This window comes from Ovis canadensis, chromosome 1 (genome assembly GCF_042477335.2).
Source record: "Ovis canadensis isolate MfBH-ARS-UI-01 breed Bighorn chromosome 1, ARS-UI_OviCan_v2, whole genome shotgun sequence".
Classification (NCBI taxonomy): domain Eukaryota; kingdom Metazoa; phylum Chordata; class Mammalia; order Artiodactyla; family Bovidae; genus Ovis; species Ovis canadensis.
The window spans coordinates 176,954,732-176,969,761 of NC_091245.1; the positions used below are offsets into that span (position 1 = coordinate 176,954,732).

Here is a 15,030-nt window from a genome sequence, read left to right on the forward strand (position 1 = left end):
CGAACCCAGGTCTCCCACATTGCAGGCAGATTCTTTACTGTCTGAGGCACCAGGGAAGCCCCTATTTAATGATTAAGGATGATGTAAGTTGTAGGCTTTTTTTTTAAGTATCTTAATTCTGTTAAGGAAGCTCCCTTCTATTCCTATTTTCCTGAGAGTTTTATTTTTTAAGTCAGGAAAGCATGTTGAGATTTTTTTCAAGTAGTCTTTCTGCCTCTATTGAATGATCACATGGTTGTTTTGTTTTTTGAATTTTTTAGTCATTAACCTGATGATTTACATTGATTTTCTAAGGTTAAACCATCTTTTGTTGCTGGAATAAATCCCACTTAGTCACAATATATTATCCTTTTAATATAATGCTGGATTAGTTTTGCTAAAATTTTAAGAATTTTCCTATGTATGTTTATGAGGAATAACTTTTCTGTCATTTTCTTTTCTTTTAGTGTCTTTATCTGATTTTGCTATCAGGTTAATACTGACAGCATCAACATATATGCTTACTGTTTCGTATGCAGCATATGCTATACTTACTATTCATATGTAGCATATGCTCTTCTAAGTAATTTACATGTATTTATTAGCTTCTACATTTGACATGATTTGAGACTTTACAAAACAATTACAAGAATAATACAAAGTATTCTCATACACTTTTCATTTAAATTCCTCAAATTTAACCATTTGCCATATTGGCTTTACTGTCTCTCTCCCCTCCCACTGCCTTTGAATTTTTGACTTAAAATTTTTTTCTTTTTCTTTCTTTTTTTTTTTTTTGAAAAAAAATTTTTTTTAACTTTATTTTACTTTACAATACTGTATTGGTTTTGCCATACATCAACATGAATCCACCACGGGTGTACACGTGTTCCTAATCCTGAACCCCCCTCCCACCTCCCTCCGCATTCCATCTCTCTGGGTCATCCCAGTGCACCAGTCCCAATTAAACCCTGGGAACTTTTCACATATAGTTTCCTTTATTATGTACTCCCTTCCATCATTTTGGTATCATCTTGGGATACATTTTATCCTTCGTTTTGTTTCCTTGTGCCAGAACCAACTTATTTTTTTGGAATCTCAGGTTATTATTTAGAAAAGGAAGTGGCAACCCACTCCAGTATTCTTGCCTAGAGAATTCCATGGACAGAGGACCTGGTGGGATGCAGTCCATGGGAAGGCTACAGTCCTGGGATCACAAAGAGTCAGACACGACTGAGCAACTATCACTCACTCACTCAGGTTATTATTATAAGGTCAATAAAACTGCCTTGGTGAATCTAGTTAAAAATTTCAAAATTGATTGCTCTCATTTACTCTTCTGTGCTCTGGAGAATAAGTCTACTCACAAAATTGTAAAGTCTATGTGTGTCAAGAGAGATATTTGTGCGTACTTAGTTTCTTAGCTTTATCTGACTCTTTGCTACCCACGGACTGTAGCCCACCAGGATCCTCTGCCCATGGGATTCTCCAGTCAAGAATACTGGAGTGGGGAACCATTCCATTCTCCAGGGGATCTTCCTGACCCAGAGACTGAACCTAAGTCTCCTGCAATGCAGGCTAATTCTTTACCATCTGTGATGCTAGGGAAGCACCATCAGGAGAGATAGTACCTATCAAAATTAAATTCATTCTCAGCCACTTACTCACACATTTTCTCTCCAGACTTATTCTCTGTTCTTCACCTTTCTCAGACCATGTGACGCTGACCTCTATAGACTGTTTTTTGCAGGTTGCCTTCCCCGGGTTGACTGGCTTTAATGAGGAAAATGGGTAGGAGACTGAGATTGGAGGGCAGAGAACAAAATTGGGATTTTTTCCACAGATTTCCCTTTGCCTGGTCATAACTGGCACTGGCTGTTTTTCTTGGTGGGGGTGGGCATTGGGTGAGCTAACAAAGCCATAGTCCCTGCCTGGCAGCCCTTTCTTACAGCTGTATATCTCACTTGGTTCCAGTAACTGATACTCCTCTAATACCTTTAAGCCTAGGAGTTGTCACGGACTCCCTCTGTTGTTACCTGGCAAGGGCTTCACCATGTCCTGTTCTTTCCATCAGCCCTGACTGCACCTTTGTCACCAGTCACTTCATTAAAGTCATTCAACTCCTCCTTTTGAAGGTGCATATGTTTTCAGCCAGGGCTCTGACTGCCCATCACTTCTTGTTGTTCCTGTTTCTACTCTATGTTCCTACTCCCTAGGGTCCTCCAACTACAGCTTACCTTCCCTTAGAAAGGTCCGAGTCCTAAATCTTATTTTGATCAAAATTTAATGTAATGTATGTCTTGCTTGAAGGAAGAGCCACTAGAACTAGTCTCACTGTGCAAGCTATACTGAGAATTCTAATTTTGCTACCTGTCTAGGGGCATTTGAATTTTAAGGGCCTATTCATTTATAATCTCATGCAAAACATCTCAAAATGGAAATTTCTATAAAGATGGTAAAATTGATACTCTCCATGGTACTCCTCAAGTAAACCAGGCCCCAAATGTGGAACGAGGGCAGAAAGTAAGACCCAGTTCAACAGGAAGAAAAAGTTGCTAAAATACATACCTCAGAACAGTAGTTCCACAAAATGTTCTTTTTTAAAAAAAGGAATGCTTCTCTTATATGATAAGTTTTGGAAACGCTGCATAATATATCCTCCTGAGAAGTGAAATTGCATATTAGCTCACTAAAATTATGAGAAGTTTTATGATAAGCTGGTTTGCTTTGTTTGACCCAGTTGTGGTTCAAATAAGAGCAACGTTTCTCAGAATACTTTAACTTTGTTAAAGGACATCACGTAGAAATTTGTGCAATGGGGCAAACTGTTTTCTTCCAGAAAATATGGGTGCTTCAGCCTTTTACATGTAAGAAAATGAAAATTTCTTTCATTTCTGAATTTTTTTATCTACTTTTATTTCAGTGTTTGATTTTCCAGTGTTTGATTTTCGGTTTTACAAGGCTATTATAAGTGTAATAAAAAGATCTGAGAATCTTAGGCCAAATCTATGCAGCATTCTATTGCTTTTAATGTTTTTTCTTTCCATCTGAGTAATTATGTTTTCTGAAGGATCTTATAGTATAAACTTGATGAAAAAATAAATCATCAGTATGATTTAATCAGATGCAATTGTAACATTCTAATTAATTTCTAATTCTAAATAATTTCATATTTTAAAACAGCATAATTGGAAGCACAGAGGCCCTTTCCATTTTGTCTTTCATAAAGTTGTTTGCTTACTTTGTACTAGCTTCAGTCTTACTAAAGAATGATTTTCCAGAATACGAGGAAAAAATCACAGAGAGAGAAATTCTAATTCTATAAAACAAGGTATTTCAATGAGCCTTTAAATAACGAAGCATTTTTTATTCCAATTATAAAAGTAGTACATGTTATTGTAAATAATTTAAAACAATAGATCACTATGTAAAATGTAAAGTCAAAGTCCCTGGTAATCCCCTGCTAATAGCTACTCTTAACATTTTGGAACTCCTTGAGAAAAACAAAACATTTTGAAACACCTTAAATATGTGTGTGTATAATATAGGCATGTGTATATGCAGATATAAATAAACAACTACAGTGATAGAAAGTAATTTAAAAACTAATAGATAACCATAAAATACAGATTGGAAACTGGGTCTCTTTTTACATTCTGTGACCCATTTTTCTGAGTATGGAACCTCTTGCCATTTTGACATGGTTTTTAGTTTCTTTTGGCAACAAAACCTCAATTTTGTTGGCCTTAAAGTCCTTATTTCTTGACAGGTGCCCATCAAAACCACACCTTTCCCCTAAATTTTCTACAACACATCTAATTGCCTCAATCTTGTCAGGACATTTCTTCTTTGTTTAGCTATCTTCTATACTTCATTTTGATCACCCTTCTCATTAAACAGTAGTACAGAAGCCTCATGTTTATTTATTATTTGAACATGACTCATAAAGGCAGGATTCAAATCTCTGAATGCACTAATGCATTTCATAACAAGCATATCTGTAGGTGTTTATATTCTGATAATGTCTTCATGTGCTCAGCCATCTATATTTAATGAAAAGCTATCATTTTTCTCTAGCAGATTTCAAACATCTGTGGAGCTAGCTAATGCACAGACACAGACTTTCCATATGACCTTGGACAATCTTGTTCTATCTCCTGAGTATGTAAGTCTATGACTTGGGGAACATTGTAATGCAGGTCATTTTCCAGGAACATTACAATAATTAGAAATTGTGAAGTGGTTCGGGTTTATTAGCCAAAGTTTGACAATTTTGGAAATGTCGGTCATGCAGATTATGCACAATCACGTATGTTAACTCTTTTAAGCCAGTAGGCAATCACTCAGTAGGTACCGCAGACCGCCTTTGTTGACCCAAAGTCGGGGGTATACCCTTGCTCAGTCCCTGCCTGTCTCCTCTGCCCTTGTCTTTTCTAGATCTTTGCCGACTTGTGTTTTCGTGAGGCTGCAAACTTGAGACAGGCGAGCCTTAGCCATCTTCAGGCACTGTCCCACAGCGTTTGTCTCCTTCCCTGTTGGTCTGTACTGAGAGTTACACCTCTTGAGCTACACCGTGGAATTCCTACATTTTGATCTGAGTCATTATCGCTGAGTCTGACTTTCTCTGCAGCCAAAGCCAACTACTGAACACCCTTCTCATTTCTAGAATTGTGCTTTATGGACCAGCCAGGATGAGGGCATCTTCGCACCTTCGTTCCCATCCTCAGCACTGTTCTTGTTCTAACAAGGGGATGTTCATACCTCAATGTCCAGTCTTGAAACTCTTTCTCCGATGTCCTCTGCATGCCCCAGTTGGTATAAATGGGAATCTATCAATACTCTGCCCCCAAGCTAAGGTCCTGCTTGGGAAATCTATACAGTTCCTTTTTGAACCTGGGCCTCCTTTCCAATCATCCTGTTTTAAGACCAAAGGGTAACCCCTCATGGCCACCTGAGCCAGCCTTCTCCTCGATTGCAGATGTCCAAACCTCTCTGGAAATCTGAGGGTCAGCTCTTCAGTCTCCATTCCTAAGTTCTATCTAATCTTGGATGGATCCTTCTGATTTTTGTTGTTCTTTTGTCCCTACATGTACCTGAGACTTCTGTTTCCTTGAGATCTTTGTCTGTGGGCATCCAGGCCCATTTCATACAATCTGCCATCTGACTAATGGATGGCAGCTGAACAAAAAGTTCTCTGGACAAAGAAGTTTAGAAAAAGCTCTGCTAAAAAATGTTTTTCAGGTTTCCTTTTTGGTAGGATTATATCTAAGACTTTAATATACTAATATGCATCTATAGAGATGAAAATATACAATTTTTCCAAATATATTTGTTAAAGGAGTATTTTTTCCAAGGATTTCTTGAAAACCTAGAGCAAAATGTGTTCTATGAAACGTATTTTGAAAAATTTTTTTAGAAGATTAGGCTAGGGATTCCCCATGACTTCTTTCAGTTTTATCAATTCTGATTCAAAGATTAACAAGAACTTTTTGGCCAATTCAGTGTTTTGGAAAAAAGTGATCAAGGTAGAAAAATTTGTTATGGCTTTGTTAACTCTGTCCAAGAAATAGAGAAGCACTGTATTTTGTTTACTGGGAAGTTCTTTTCTGTGATGGAGCAGGGAGAAAGCAGAAAACTAACATTCTTTTATTTATTCAATTATTGTGAGAATATTTATTGAGACTATAATGTGCTAGTCATTACTCTAGATGCTGGAGTGTTACGGACAGATAAGATCAGTGCTCTCCCTGCCCTCAGGAATCTTAAGCTAAAGCAAGTCACCTAGTATCTCTGCTCTGAGTTTGTGCATCAAAAGTCCTATTTTAAATTTTATATTAAGTTTTAGTTCTTAAAGCTTTAAGTACATCTCTTTTTGTAATAAACTGGATTCAGGTTTGTCATTACTTTATAATTAAAGAAAAGTGGCAAAGTACATAAGCAAATATGCATAAGCACATACGCAAATATGCAGCAGGTATATTTACACAGAAATACTTATAAACTGTATACATAGATATGACCAAGACAATTTTTTATCTAACATTAAAAATAAAATGCTATTATTGACACACACACACACACACACATATGGATTTCTCAGAGAATTATCCACAACACTTATATTAAAATAAGCAATGGTAATTGTGAAAATGCAGATTTGCACTCCAAATATTCTGATTCAGCAGGGCTAAGGAATATGCATGTTAAACTAATGCTATGTAACATACTATGCACACTAACACTTAAGGACTTCTGATACTGTGACTCCAGGACAGGAGAGAGCTGGAGCCTGTCACAGTGTGGCCCTAGAGAGACTCATGTTTCAGGGGCAAGGTTGGCAGGAAAGAAGGCAGGCACCCAATCTCCCAGTGGAATTAGGTACAGAAGGTACCTGATAAGTAAGTGTTCCAAAATTTCCTTTCCTCTGACATCTCAAATATAACACAATCGACAGCTGAGCATGCCTGCAGGCTTCTTACCATTTCTTCCTCAGTTTAGTGTATTTTATTTTGTCTTCATATGACCTCACTTGGGAGGAGATCCCTAGATTTTCTCCTGAGAGATGGGGAATCCTTGTTGTTGTTCACTCGCTAAGTTGTATCCGACTCTTTGTGACCCTATGGGCTGCAGCACGCCAGGCTTCCCTGTCCTTCACTATCTCTTGGAATTTGCTCAAACTCATGCCCATTGAGTCAGTGATGCCATCCAACCATCTCATCCTGCCTGGTCTAATTTACACATTGATTTTATTATTTGTTTTAACGTTAGTTAGGTACTGATAAAAGTTCAAGTGCCAGGGTACAGAGGCTTGTGGGATTTTACTTCTCACGTTTCACAAAAAAGTTTAACAGCCTACTGGTTTCAGATCAAAACTCTACAAGCCTCCATCACCACATTTCCTGTTTGTAACTGAACAAAGTACACGCAGAAGATTTTAAGAAGAGAGAAAAAACTGAGGTACAGATAAAGTTTACTGACACTTCTAACAACAGAGCAACATTACTTAGAAAAAAAGCTTGCGGGAGTATTTTTAATTCATACACTTGCTTATGGCTACATAAGGATTTCTCATAGAAAAAAAAGCATGACAGGTAAGTGGCATTTTAAATTTTGCTCAATTCATATGCCTAAGAATTTACATAATAATGTCTAAGCCTCTAGCAAAAAGATACTTAATAAAGGTTTGGAAAGTAATTAAGTTTACACAATTATTTTAAAAGCGTGAGATGAACTTTATAATTAGAACGTATTTGAAGTATATCAATGAGCATAAATTGCCTACTTTGTCTTAAAAAGTTGGATAGTATCTTATAATATAAAGCTAAATGTAGCTATTGGGTATGTGTTCCTTGATGCATGCTAAGTCGCGTCAGTCATGTCCGACTCTTTGTGATCCCACAGACTGTAGCCCACTAGACTGCTTTGTCCATGGAATTCTCCAGGCAAGAATACTCCAGGCAAGAGCGGGTAGCCATTCCCTTCTCCAGGGGAATCTTCCCGACATGGGGATAGAACCTGGTCTCCTGCATTGCAGGCAGATTCTTTTTTGCTGAGCCACTGGGGAAGCTCCTGTTCCTTGATAATCTTCCCATTTAAAGTACTTGTTATTTTTAAAGGATCTCTCCTTGACTTTGCATATTCCTTTTCATAGTTTAATTATAAAGCAAGAAAAGCATTCTGGGATTGACATTTATGCACTGCTATATTTAAAATGAATAACCAACAAGGACCTACTGTATAGCACAGGGGACCCTGCTCAGTGTTATATAACAGCCTAATCAAGAAAGGAATTTGAAAAAGAACGGAGACATGTATATATATACCTGAATCACCTTGTTGTACACCTGAAACTATTAATAACATTGTTAATTAACTATACTCCAATATAAAATAAAGTTAAAAAAAAGCAGGTCATAAGTAACAACATTCTAATTCCTTACACTTTAGGCATTATATTATCTTCCCAGAAATCAATTCAATCATCAACTTTCAGAGTGATGACAATTTGCAAAGGCCAGTGAAAATACTATCACCTTTGGAATGGACTATAAGCATTGAATCCACATTTATTAGCCTAATTTTTGCTCCACGTTAACTATCATTCCTCCTTTATTCTTTAATGTACTTTTAATTTCTTTAAATAAATGTTATAAGAGAAAAGTGAAAGTCTCTCTGTCCTGTCCAACTCTTTGCGATTCTATGGAATTCTCCAGGCCAGAATACTAGAGTGTACAGACTTTCCCTTCTCCAGGGCATCTTCCCAACCCAGGGATCAAACCCAGGTCTCCCTCATTGTGGGCAGATTCTTTACCAGCTGAGCCACAAGGAAAGCCCGAGAATACTGGATTGGGTAGCCTATCCCTTCTCCAGCCGATCTTCCCGACCCTGGAATCGAACCAGGGTCTCCTGCATTGCAGGCAGATTCTTTACCAGCTGAGCTATCAGAGAAGCCCAATTATAAGAGAAGATATGTATAATATATGAAGTGGGAGAAGTGTGGAATACAAATGAAAAAATTTAGTTTCCATCATTTTAGAAAATATTATGTTGTATTTCCTTCCAACTTTTGCTTCTTTTTATTCTACTGTTTGCTTTTCATAACTAAAATAATAGTGTTTATAAAATCATGTGTTCAGTGTTTTTCACTAACATTATCACCATCTCCATCTTCATGGTATCTTCTGCTTAGCTGTTTTATATGAATGTACAGTGACACCAGTTGAGTTATAATTTACTTAGTCATTTGTTTATTGTTAGACATTTATGTTGCATCCAGTCTTTTTATATTTTAAATGACAGAGGGATGAACAACTTTGTAGCTTTTTCTATATTAAGGATATTTTCTTAGGAAAGATTCCTAGACATAGAATTACTGAATAAGAAGTGATGATCATTTTAAGTATCATTATTGTCAAATTGCTTTTCCAAGGTTGTTGTCAATTCACTCTCATCCTAGAAGCATTTCTCCTTAACAAGTTGGTCTCAGTTTTATACATCTTTACTAATTTGATAAGCACAACATGCTAGTTCAGTTCAGCTCAGTTGCTCAGTTGTGTCCGACTCCTTGCGACCCCATGAATTGCAGCACACCAGGCCTCCCTGTCCATCACCAACTCCTGGAGAGGAACTAAAAAGCCTCTTGATGAAAGGGAAAGAGGAGAGTGAAAAAGTTGGCTTAAAGCTCAACATTCAGAAAACTAAGATCATGGCATCTGGTCCCATCACTTCATGGCAAATAGATGGGGAAACAGTGGAAACAGTGTCAGACTTTATTTTGGGGGGCTCCAAAATCACTGCAGATGGTGATTGCAGCCATGAAATTAAAAGACGCTTACTCCTTGGAAGGAAAGTTATGACTAACAACATGCTAAGCCATTGTTTAATATGTCTTACTCTGATTATAATGAAAATGAACATTTTTGCATGGGTTTTAAAACTGTTTATACTTCTAACACTTGTGAATTATCTGATTATATCTTTTGCTTTTAATTGTGCTAATACTATTTTTAATATCAATATGTATGAGCCATTTGTAGAAGATAATAGATATTATAATATCTGTGAATTTGCTTCCCAGTGTTTTGGTTGATGGATTTTAAAACTGATTAGATTATTCCACAGGGAACATAAATTGATATGTGATTTTCACAATTCTCTTTATCTTTCCCAGGTACATGTACATATATTAGCAAAGAACGAAAACAATTGTACCAGTTTTGCTAATGCCCTGCAGAAATGAACATAGCAATACTATGAATAATTGCTATGAACTGACAGTCATGGGAAACTTGGCAAGTGTGGGAAGGCTGAGAGCAGTGAATATGACATTCAACTATTTCCCATCAATTAATTTTAAATTTGGAGGAGATGATAAAATTTTTTCCTTAGGATTTCATAATTTAGATTTAGATTTTTCTAGTGTAATTCAGGAGCTCCTCCGTTGACAATTAAGACCTAAAATTCCATAGAAGATAAAATATGTACAATATTTGCCATTAAAGCATCATAGATCTTAAAAGCCAAGAAACAAAATGAAACATGCTTAATATGAAAGGAGAGACTCAGAGTATAGTATTTTTTAAATTAGATAGGTGAAGTAAAGGAGAAAATAAATGTGAACACAATGGAAAAGTGAGATTATTCCTAGTTGAGTAAAAACAATGTGTGAAAAGTAAAATCCAAAGTTTTCCTTCTCCCCTACCTAAAAGGCTTGTTGGTAAAGAATCAGCCTGCAATGCAGGAGACTCCAGTTCAATTGCTGGGTCTAGAAGATCGCCTGGAGGAGGTCATAGTAACCCTCTCCAGTATTCTTGCCTGGAGAATCCCCAGGGACAGAGGAGCCTAGCAGGCTATGGTCCATGAGGTCACAAAGAGTCGGACACGACTGAGAGACCAAGTACATCACCGCACACGTGGCTTGTAGTCCCTGCATCAGTAAATGTGCCAGCATCCCAGTTCCTACTGTGCTCCTGTGTTCTCACAATCAGGGTTTTCTGAATCAAATGGCAAAAACAACTCCTTTGGGCTGCTATTAATTTAATTTAAACAATGATTCACTCTAGTTACACATTGCTGTTTTTTGAAGGAAAAAAAGATTTTCATTGTCTTTACTCAGTTTCTTTTCCCTTGAGTCTCAGTCATCTTTTGAGAGCAATGAAAGCTTCTCTTTTAGAGACTAGATAGGACGCATTTATGAATCTTTTGAACCCAGACGTTCTTTAAAATAGGTCCAACACAGTCATTTAATTAGGTAATAATTGATAGTGATCTTAAGAGCAGTTAACCCAGCAATGATTGTCACGTAAAGCTCACAACTCTAAGAAATTAATACCTACAAATTGCTAGTTAATAAATAAATAAATATTGAATTCTTTTCCAGACATTTTTTTTTCATTTAATTTTCTCAGCATTCCTGACTTAAAAAGGGAAGAAACAATTAACAGGCCTTCTTAAAACATTAAAGAAATGTACTAGTTACAGTATTTTGTTGGATGAAGTTGCGCACACCTATGCCTTCTTCAGAGGCTCTTACCAAGGTGGTTCTCCCACAGGAATCAGTAAGTACATATACAAAATGGAGCAGCTAAAAGTACAGAAAAATACAGATTCATCTACAGTAGAGATTTTGGCAGACTTCAGAATCCCAATAGGTCTTCCCAAGCTTACCAGTTCAGAGTTTAATTATGAAAGAAATGACGATTCTAATACTACAGGAATCATAACATGCTGTCTTAAAATCTACCCTCCGTCTCACTCCCCTATGTACACTTTCCTCAGGTAAAATCAATAAGTATTGGTTAAGAGGAATCATGATGTACTAGAAAGAGGGGACCTTTGTGTCACATAGATGGTTTCTGAACACCATATTTATAGTTGGCTTAGTGCTCCAGTGCTCTTGCCTGGAAAATTCCATGGACGGAGGAGCTTGATGGGCTGCACGAACGGGGTCACGAAGAGTCGGACATGATTGAGCGACTTCACTTTCACTTTTTCCTTTCATGCATTGGAGAAGGAAATGGAAACCCACTCCAGTGTTCTTGCCTGGAGAATCCCAGGGACGGCGGAGCCTGGTGGGCTGCCGTCTATGGGGTCGCACAGAGTCAGACACGACGGAAGCGACTTAGCAGCAGCAGTAATGTGACAGTCGGGCTTCCTTTGTGGCTCAGCTGGTAAAGAATCCACCTGCAATGCGGGAAACCTGGATTTGATCCCTGGGTTGGGAAGATCCCTTGGAGAAGGTAATAGCTACCCACTCCAGTGTTCTGGCCTGGACAATTCCATGAAGGGCATAGTCCATGGGATTGCAAGGAGTCGGACACAACTGAGCAATTTTCACTTTCACTTTATGGTGAGGGTCAGTGATCTGCAGAAAGTCACACCTTCTGCCTCTTTCCCTATACACTGTTCCAAAACAGATGTTCCAAAGCTTCATATTGCTGATGTCCCTCTTCCCATCATGGCCCCTTCCTAACATGTATCATTCACTTTTCAAATAACCTATTCATAATAGGCACATTTAAGTTTGGCAGTTTTCAATTTTTGCATTAAAAAATTTCTTATTTACTTGAAAGCCTGGGACTAGATTTGAGAATCTCTTCCAGTGATCCAGTCCATGATTCTGATGCCTTTTACTGATGGGATAATGCATATGGACAGTAGTGGCAGAGGCTGTGTAGACAGTGGCAGCGTGCAACAAAGAGTCATCAATAATGTGCCTAGTTTGCAACCAAATGATCACTACAATAAGAAATGTTCATTCCATGAGTAGAATCCATGGAGACTGTAATATCAGAACTTTTATGTTGAACTATCAGTTCAGTTCAGTCGCTCAGTCGTGTCCAACTCTTTGCAACCCCATGGACTGCAGCATGCCAGGCTTCGCTGTCCATCACCAACTCCTGGAGCATGCTCAAACTCATGTCCATTGAGCTGGTGATGCCATCCAACCATCTCATCCTCTGTCATCCCCTTCTCCTCCTGCCTTCAATCTTTCCCAGCATCAGAGTCTTTTCCAAGGAGTCAGTTCTTCGCATCAGGTGGCCAAAGTATTGAAGTTTCAGCTTCAGCATCAGTCTTTCCAATGAATATTCGGAACTGATTTCATTTAGGATGAACTGGTTGGATCTTCTTGCAGTCGAAGGGACTCTCAAGACACTTCTCCAACACCACAGTTCAAAAGCATCAGTTCTTTGGTGCTCAGCTTTCTTTATAGTCCAAATTTCACATCCATACATGACTGCTAGAAAAACCATAGCTTTGACTACACAGACCTTTGTTGGCAAAGTAATGTCTCTGCTTTTTAATATGCTGACTAGTTTGGTCATAGCTTTTCTTCCAAGGAGCAAACATCTTTTAATTTCACGGCTGCAGTCACCATCTGCAGTGATTTTGGAGCCCAAGAAAATAAAATCTCTCACTGTTTCCACTGTTTCCCCATCTATTTGCCATGAAGTGAAAGGACCAGATGCCATGATCTTAGTTTTCTGAATGTTGAGTTTTAAGCCAACTTATATTTAAACTACTACTATTAGCCCCTGGTGGGTTTTCCTGCTGGCTCAGCTGGTAAAGAATCTGCTTGCAATGCGGAGACCCAGGTTTGATCTGTGGGTCAGGAAGATCCCCTGGCAAAGGAAATCACAACCCACTCCAGTATTCTTGCCTAGAGAATTCCATGGACAGAGGAGGCTGGTGGACTATAGTCCATGGGATCACAAAGAGTCAGACATCACTGAGCAACTCACAAACACACATTGGCCCCTGGTAGTTGAAAGCGAGTTAGAAACTTCAGTCATAGTTTTCCTACCTGACATTGCCTCACTAATAACATCCAAAAACTTTCAGTTTTTTAACAGTATAGATAACTAAATTAAAATTGTGTAAGAGTACTCTTTAAAAGCTATATGAAAGTAATTACAATTCATGAATAGTGGTACTAACGATTGCATTTGTCAGGCAAGAAATTTTAGGTACTTTGCACATCCACTGTTATAAGAGGCACTGTTAGTATTGAATAGACACCCACATGGGCGTACTGCATATGGAAAGGAACTCAGGAAGAGGAGGTACGAAGTATATGTGTGAGTCAGTATATGTGAACATTTACACAAAACTACCATTCAAGTTAAAAATCTCCACCATTTAGCTATTCAATATCTTCTCATCTCTGTGTTTTTTGTTTTGCTTTTCAAAATAGGGCATTTATTGTTGGCAATCAAAAATTTTTTCTTTTCTTTTTTTTTTTTTTAGTTTTTAATTTTTTTAATTTTAAAATCTTTAATTCTTACATGTGTTCCCAAACATGAACCCCCCTCCCACCTCCCTCCCCATAACATCTCTGTGGGTCATCCCCATGTACCAGCCCCAAGCATGCTGTATCCTGCTTTGGACATAGACTGGCGATTCAATTCTTATATGATAGTATACATGTTAGAATGCTATTCTCCCAAATCATCCCACCCTCTCCCTCTCCCTCTGAGTCCAAAAGTCCGTTATACACAGCTGTGTCTTTTTTCCTGTCTTGCATACAGGGTCGCCATTGCCATTTTGAAAGATATCAAGAGTGTCATGAAATACAAAACTTCCAAATAAAAACCTTCCTACTTTTAACTCTGGTTGCATTACAAAAGAAAAATATCTTGGGAAATAGAAGGGTTACACAGGAATCATAGACTCTTAAAATCAGGGGAAAACTAGAGACCATGTTAAACAAATCTGTACATATTAGAATTTAGCCTGTTTTAAAATGTCTGTAACTGATAAAGCAAATTTACTGTCCTAGCAAATGACAAAACCCAGCCCTAAAGGGATGTACAGTGTGGTCCAAGTTCTTTCCTTGGAGTTGCTGATGTATTTCATGAAAATTATTAGGGCTTTCCTAAAGCCTTTAGTATAAGTATAATCTTTTGATATTGCTTTATTTCTTTGCTGCTCAGAGCAAAATTATCTTCTTGTAAAAATTAATGGATGAAGGAAACTTCATAAGTGAAATATACTTTTGTGAATGATAAGAATTTATAGCTAGAATCAGTGGTGGATTCATGTCAATGTATGCCAAAACCAATACAGTACTATAAAGTAAAATAAAGTTAAACAAATAAAATAAAATTTAAAAAAAATAAAAGCAAATAGTCCTGAAAAAAAAAAAAGAAATTAGGATTTTCTGCTTCCTGCTTTGACGTACACCTTTTCCTACTCTGCTGTGTTTTATCTACACAAAGCACAACTATTTATTGAGTATATACTAAATACTAGATTCTATGGGAAATGGAAAGGGAAAAATAGGTAAGTACAAAGGAGACTGATTTTGTTAGTTCTCCGAAGGATGATTTTATTAGTTCTCCCAAGGATGATAAATTCTAGAGATTTATTATATTTTCTATCTGTTTATTTGCTCTCTTACCCTTCCCCAAGAAAGAGAAGTATTAGTACATAGAACAGTACGCATAAATAATACATAGAATAGTACACATAAAGGAGATCCAAAGAAATCAGCACAAAGAGAAGAGGAGCAAAGGGTGCAATTAATTCACAAGAGTAGTATATAATCCTATT

The 15,030-nt window shown here is 37.4% G+C and overlaps 1 protein-coding gene across 2 annotated transcripts in view; it reads left to right on the plus strand.

Moving 5' to 3' along the window:
- Positions 1-6,753: 6,753 nt before the first annotated feature.
- The window catches only part of TRAT1 (T cell receptor associated transmembrane adaptor 1), a 47,043-nt gene continuing 38,766 nt past the window's right edge, over positions 6,754-15,030 (plus strand). Inside the window, exon 1 of one of the 2 annotated variants that reach the window (XM_069579234.1) lies at positions 6,754-7,070. In XM_069579234.1, the coding sequence (XP_069435335.1) occupies positions 7,064-7,070 (7 nt within the window). In that variant the 5' untranslated portion in view covers positions 6,754-7,063. The remainder of the gene's footprint in view (positions 7,071-15,030) is intronic. The other variant, XM_069579244.1, reaches the window with a different exon arrangement.